The 7,428-nt window shown below is 38.3% G+C and overlaps 1 protein-coding gene across 1 annotated transcript; it reads left to right on the top strand.

Annotated features, from left to right (window-relative positions):
• Window positions 1-4,038: 4,038 nt before the first annotated feature.
• LOC137625592 (uncharacterized) lies at window positions 4,039-5,104 on the top strand. Its single transcript, XM_068356504.1, has 2 exons — window positions 4,039-5,007; window positions 5,090-5,104. The coding sequence occupies exons 1-2, from the start codon at window positions 4,039-4,041 to the stop codon at window positions 5,102-5,104; spliced, it is 984 nt and encodes a 327-aa protein (XP_068212605.1).
• The last annotated feature ends 2,324 nt before the right edge of the window (window positions 5,105-7,428 follow it).

The raw sequence follows: 7,428 nt of genomic DNA, 5'->3' as shown, positions 1-7,428 counted from the left end.
TTCAGTATCTACTTTCCTCTTGGTAAGAGTAGAAGAGACTCTTTAGCTATGGTAAGCAGCTCTTCTAGGAGGAGGACGACACTCCAAAATCAAACCATTGTTCTCTAATCATAGGTAATACCAAAACCTCTGTACCATGGACTTCCACTATCTTGGGTTAGAGTTCTCTTGCATGAGAGTACACTCGGGCACACTATTCTATCCCTTTCCTTATTTTCTTTCCTCACTGGGATATTTTCCTTGTTGGAGCTCTTGGGCTTATGCCATCCTGCTTTTCGAACTAGGGTTGTAGCTTACCTAGAAATAATAATAATAATAATAATAATAATAATAATAATAATAATAATAATAATAATAATAATAATAATAATAATAATAATAATATATAGCTACTGTCGGTGGACAACTAATTTCAACTGTTCCTAAATCTAAAATTTAACACTCATAATTGTACATTAAAAACAGCATGTTACCCAACGAAGTGAAATTCACTCCATTTTAAATATGATTTATCCTTCTGCTTTAGAGGTCAGTCCAATAAAACGATTTCCTCTTCAGCAAAAGTTTCGTACAAATCATGAAGAAGAAAAACATTGTCAAAATAACAACAGTTTGTTACTCAACGATGAAGCAACCGATTGAAATTGGCCATTATTCACTGAGGCTTTGATTCTAATCTCGCTTTCATTTTTGTTTTCGATATCAGAGAGGCTATTATTGCACGGGGTCTTTATAATAGGTAAATTGAGTTTAATGCCTTGTCTATGCATAACTGAAGGGTTTGATTTTCCAATTACTCTGGCATCATGGAAAATCAATTGGTTCATTTTATATCATACATAAACTCTCTCTCTCTCTCTCTCTCTCTCTCTCTCTCTCTCTCTCTCTCTCTCTCTCTCTCTCTCTCTCTCTCTCTCTCTCTCTGTTCGAGTCTGGATGTCGATAGCTTTATTATTATTATTATTATTATCATCATCCAAAATGCAACCCTACTTGGAAAAGCAGTGCTCCACCAGGGAAAAATAGCCCAGAGAGGAAATGAAATAAGGAAATGAATAAACCACATGAGAAGTAATGAACAACGAATATTGAACATCATAAGATGAATAACAACGTCAAAATAGATCTTCCATCCATAAACAATGAAGAGAAACTTTTAAGTAAACAATGGGGTCAAGACAAAGGTCCCCTGAAAAGACCATATTAGGAAAGACCAAAGATCAAGGGACCATAAATGGAAGATTGAAGGAGACCCCATCGAAGATTTCCTTAAGGCGTCTTCCCTCTTCTTCCTCTTTTATCACCACTTCCAAAAACTTATTCCTTATCAGACTTATGGGACCTTGCGGTTTTTTTTTTGGGTGGGGGGGAGGTCTTGAATACCCGAAGATATGAGGTATTAAACTTAATATCGTCTTGATTTTTCCTCATTGTGATGTTTCTCCCTTTTTTTTTTGTCATACTGCCTTTGTTATCAATGATAAATACAGCAATGATGAAAATGAAAATAAAGATATTATATTATTTTTTCATTAATATAATAAAGAACAACATGTCTGGCTATATATATATATATATATATATATATATATATATATATATATATATAATATAATGTATATATATATATATATATATATATATATATATATATATATATATATATATATATATATATATATATATATATATATACATATATATATACATATATATATATATATATATATATATATATATATATATAATATATATATATATATATATATATATATATATATATATATATATAGAGAGAGAGAGAGAGAGAGAGAGAGAGAGAGAGAGAGAGAGAGAGAGAGAGAGAGAGAGAGAGATATTGCTCTCTTGTCACGCTCAGCGGCTTTGCCAGACGTAATACTACTCGGCCTCTCCCCGTATCTCCGGGAGTGAGGATAGAGAGTAGCCATACCCTGGTGACAGGATGTCAATACCCCGAGAAGTGCACTCTTAAACCAAAATGTGTGTGTGTGTGTGTGTACATATCTATCTAAATATTTACACGTCATTTTTGACGGGTCTTGGAAGCTGACTAAATATAATGATATCTTAAGGTCCATACCATTATACTATTTCAAAACCATTATCACATTTGCTTCTATTTCAAAATGTTATGTACGTTTAAAGTACTATTAAAGGATAATGTTGAGAGAAATAATGATGAGACTACCAGTAATAGTAGTAGAAGTAGTTATATTAATAGTAGTAGTAGTTATGTCTGCTGTTGTTGTAGTGACAATGATAAAAATGACAATGATAATAATAATAATTGTGTTGATCATTAAGATCATTATCATCATCATAGTTTAAAATCACTATTATTATTATTATTATTATTATTATTATTATTATTATTATTATTATTATTATTGAAAGTTGCTATGAAAGTGTGAAGAAAATCTTATTACAATAACCGTTGTTGTGAACAACACTGTCCTATTGTAAAAACATTGTGGCTTCAGAGTTCATCAGCCCTTGGGAATAAAGCATCCTGCCTTCCTTGCTAGGATTGTAGCTTAGTGAGTAATCCCCTATATGCATACATACATATAAATAAAAAGGAATCATTAGTAGACCAAAAGGAGAGACTTTAATTGTTTTTGTCAGAAGGAAGACAATGGGGAAAAAAGAAAGTAAAATTGTAAATGGGATTAAATCCTCAATAGAGAAGAAGAAGAAGAAGAAGAAGAAGAAGAAGAAGAAGAAGAAGAAGAAAAGAAAAATATCAGATAACAACAAACGAATGTAAGAATTGAATAACAGAAAACAAGTGATAAAATTTAGACATTTTGTGTGTGATGGCAACAGCAACATTTAGGAACATTGATGCTCATTCCATTCCTGAAAATACGAATAAGATCTTTGTATTTATTGAGTTTTTTTTTTTTTTTTTTTTTTGGAATGTAGCTTGAAAGGGTTTAAAAGGCCTAGTGTGGACCATGAGTGTGCATGTTCTGCTAAATGAAATGCTAATTATAGTTATTTTTTGTATGTCATATATACTGATGTGGGGTAAGATAGACTATCAACGATAACAGTTTTGAATTTCTCTCTCTCTCTCTCTCTCTCTCTCTCTCTCTCTCTCTCTCTCTCTCTCTCTCTCCTCTCTCTCTCTCTCTCTCTGGATTTGTTCGTGACCTATCTCTGTTCATCTGACTATCGATAGACGAGGAAGCATTTCTCTGTCGATAGTGCGGAATACTTTTGTAATTATATACTGTAGAGTTAGATGCAGGAATTAATGTGCATCCTGTTACACCCATACTGCGCGGTGAGTAATCAAGCAGCTAGGGAGAGGGCAGGGTGGGGGTGGTCGTCAGAGGTAGGTGTGCCTGGAATTCATGTGTCTGACTGTACAAAAGAAAAAAGAAAAGTAAAATTGTGTTAATTTCTTTTGTATTGTATTTATGTTGGTCGTATTTTAACTCACTACTAAAGTTTGAAGTAAATTTTAGCTTTCCGGATTAACTCGTGGTTTTAGCTAAACATGAAAACCACCTAAATCGTGTACTTGAATCGATGGAACCACAGAAGTTCAAATTTGCTGCGAATATTTTTGTGTTGAACAGGCTGGTAAGTCTCTCATCATGAATCATATGACACACCTATTTTAACGTTGTTACCGATCTTAGGAGAATTTAAATTCTTTGCTCTTTTCTCCTCATGTGATTTTTTCCTTTTCCTCGCCGGGCTATATTCCCTCATGGAAGTCTGGGGCTTATAGCATTCTGTTTTTTTTCCAACTAGGGTTGTAGCTTAGTTAATAATAATAATGTGGTAAAAATAAACCTGTTTATATTATCCTGTTGTTCATAAGGAGTGTTGTAATGTATGTACCTTCTTAGTTAAAACAAATGTTTATATATGTTTATGACTGTCTGATAATGTTTGTTTTGTTGTTTGCAGTGTACAACTGCAGTGGAATTGTTAATTGAATAGAACCTTAGTTCTGGATACACCGGGTTTACTTCAATTTATTCAATTAATCAATTAGTCGCCATGGAACGGCTTCTGCGCCCATCCCGGTTTGATGTGGACCCTGACTTTGCCCAGGCTGCCAAGGAGTGGACACACTGGCTGAGGACATTTACAAACTTCGTTGAAGCGGTGCAGCTGACTACCCCTACGCTTGACAAACTGGTTCTTCTCACTAACTATGTGGCTCCTAGTGTGTATGACTACATTTCTGAGTGTGAGACTGATGAGAACGCTGAAGAGGTTTTGACATCTTTGTACGTGAAACCGAACAATGAAATATTTGCCAGGCATCTACTTGCCACTCGCAGGCAAAACTCGGGTGAGTCCCTGGATCAGTTCCTGCAGGCACTGAAGCTACTTGCTAAGGATTGTCAATTCAAAAGTGTAACTGCGGAGGAAGCATGTGACAGTTATGTTCGGGATGCCTTCATTAATGGTTTGGTCTCTGGTGCAATACGCCAGCGTCTGTTGGAGAATTTGACACTGAGCTTAAATACTGCTTATGAACAGGCCCGCATTCTAGAAATGGCCCAGAAGCATTCAGCCTCCTACTCTTCAGCAGAACCTGTTAATGCTGCTTTGTCAGTAATGAATCGAGAGGAGGAATCGTTTAGTGCTGAAAATAACAGTGTGTCTGTTTCTGCTGCTACTTCTAGTGCTCGATGTTTTTTTTGTGGGAACAACCGGCATCCCCGAACTCAGTGTCCTGCTAAGGACGCAGTGTGTTTGAAATGTAAGAAGCAAGGACATTATGCTAAGGTGTGCCGCTCTGTGAAACAGGCGAGTGGCTCTTCTAGCCCAAAATATTCTTCAGCAATGCTAGCTTCTATAGTGGAGGCCTCCCCTAAGTGTCTTGAAAAATCTATAACACCTCTCAAGCTTAATGGTAGCCCTGTCAGTGCCCTTATTGATACTGGGAGTTCGGACAGCTTTGTGCGTCATAATTTAGTGGACCTAAACAAACTAACTATGTCTCCAGAGCATGGAAAAGTCTCCATGGCTGATGAATCCCTGTCTTCAAACGGTGTAGAACTCAAGGTGTTAGAAAGATTATGTAGTGATGTGATTCTAGGTCATGACATCCTGAGGAAACATTCTGGTCTGGAAATGGATTTTGGAGGAGAGAAACCTCCTTTGAAGATATGTTCACTAGGTGTTGTTAAGGTGTCCCCTCCTTTCCTTTTCAAGAACCTGACGCCAGATTGTAGACCAGTGGCTAATAAGTCAAGACTATACTCCTTGAGTGACAAGAAGTTCATTGAAGCGGAGATTGAGCGTATGATGTCGGAAGGAATAATAAGGCCCAGCAATTCTCCTTGGAGAGCTCAAGTGCTGGTGACATCAGGGGAGAATCAGAAAAGGAGGATGGTTGTAGATTACTCTCGTACTATAAACAAGTTCACTGAGCTTGATGCTTACCCCTTGCCAAATATCGACGAGATGGTGAACAACATTGCACGGTACAAGGTGTTCAGTACCTTAGATCTGAAAAGTGCATATCATCAGGTTGCAATAAGAGAAGAAGAGAGACCGTACACTGCATTTGAAGCTGGGGGTAAACTTTACGAGTTCAATCGCATTCCATTTGGAGTGAAAAATGGAGTGGCTGCTTTTCAACGTGTGCTTGACGAAATCCTTAAGAAAGAAAAAGTAGGTGGTACATTTGCTTATATAGACAATGTTACCGTGTGTGGTGAGACAGAGGAGGAGCATGACCAGAATTTAAGAGGGTTTTTGAAGGTGGCTGAGGAATACAACCTGACTCTAAACCACAGCAAGTGTGACTTCAAAGTCAGAACCATTAAATTACTTGGGTATTCAGTAACGGATGGGGAAATCAAACCCGACCTAGAGCACTTGCAACCACTGTGGAATCTTCCACCCCCAAAGGATGCAGCTTCTCTTCGCATGACCATGGGATTGCTTGCACATTACTCTGGATGGACCCCAAACTTTTCAGAGAAAATCCGCCCTCTCACACAAGCCAATGGTTTTCCTTTATCTACTAAAATGCACTGCAAGCTCTCGGGAACTTGAAGAAAGACATTGCTAGTGCTGTGGTAACAGCCATTGATCTCACCTCTCTTTTCACTGTGGAAACGGACGCCTCAGGTCATGCAATAGCAGCTACTCTGACACAGAATAATCGCCCAGTGGCTTTCTTCTCCCTCACTCTCACTCGCAGTGAACAGGGACATTCTGCAGTGGAAAAGGAAGATTATGCCATAGTGGAGGCATTGAGGAAGTGGAGACACTACTTAATTGGACACCATTTCAAGCTCATCACGGACCAGCGTAGTGTAAAGTTTATGTTTGACTCTAAATCAAACAGTAAAATAAAGAATGACAAAATAGCAAGGTGGAGAGTTGAACTCTTATGTTTTCACTATGATATAGTATACCGTCCAGGAACAGAGAACATACCAGCTGATGCTCTCTCCCGCATCTGTGGTGCCACTACTTCTGATAAACTTCGAGAACTTCATGAAATCCTATGTCACCCAGGAATATCTCGTATGATGCATTTCGTCCGAGGGCGGAATCTACCTTACTCGATAGAAGAAGTGAAGAAAATTACCACCTCTTGCCAAGTGTGTTTAGAGCTCAAACCTCGATTCTTCAAATACTCGGGACAACTGATCAAAGCAACCCAGCCATTCGAGAGGATGAACTTAGATTTCAAAGGCCCAGTTCCCTCTCATTCTAGAAACAAGTACTTCCACACGGTTGTGGATGAATTTTCAAGGTTCCCTTTTGTTTTCCCTTGCGCTGATATGACCACTCGAACTGTCATCAGTTGTTTGATGCAACTATTTGCTTTGTTTGGTATGCCAGCATACATCCACACTGACAGGGGTGCATCTTTCATGTCTGAAGAGCTAAAGGATTTCCTGATGAAGAAAGGTGTAGCTACCAGTCGCACTACACCTTATAACCCTAGAGGGAATGGTCGGGCTGAAAAATATAACGGAATTATATGGAAAACTCTAACATTGGCCCTTAAGAAAAGAAACCTTGATGTGTCCCAGTGGGAAACTGTTCTCCCAGATGCTCTCCATTCTATACGCTCCTTGTTGTGCACTTCCACGAACAGTACTCCTCACGAGCGCCTTTTCCTGCATAGTAGAAGGTCCACCACCGGCCAATCGTTGCCTACTTGGCTTATCCAAGGAGGACGTGCTCTCCTGAGTCGCCATGTAAGACACAGTAAGAACGACCCCTTGGTGGATGAGGTTGAAATTGTAGAGACGAACCCTGAGTATGCTCATGTGAAGCTTTCAGATGGTAGGGCGACTACGGTTTCATTAAGACATCTTGCTCCTATGGCTAGTGACAACAGAGAAAATTCAGATGCTGGGGATCCTGCACCTCAGTCCGAGGTTCTTGAGGAATTGTCAGTTGCAAATGCTC

This window comes from Palaemon carinicauda, chromosome 32 (assembly GCF_036898095.1).
Source record: "Palaemon carinicauda isolate YSFRI2023 chromosome 32, ASM3689809v2, whole genome shotgun sequence".
In the NCBI taxonomy this organism is placed as follows: Eukaryota; Metazoa; Arthropoda; class Malacostraca; order Decapoda; family Palaemonidae; genus Palaemon; species Palaemon carinicauda.
The sequence above is the reverse complement of the archived record's forward strand: the minus strand, read 5'-3'. Positions and strand labels throughout refer to the sequence as shown.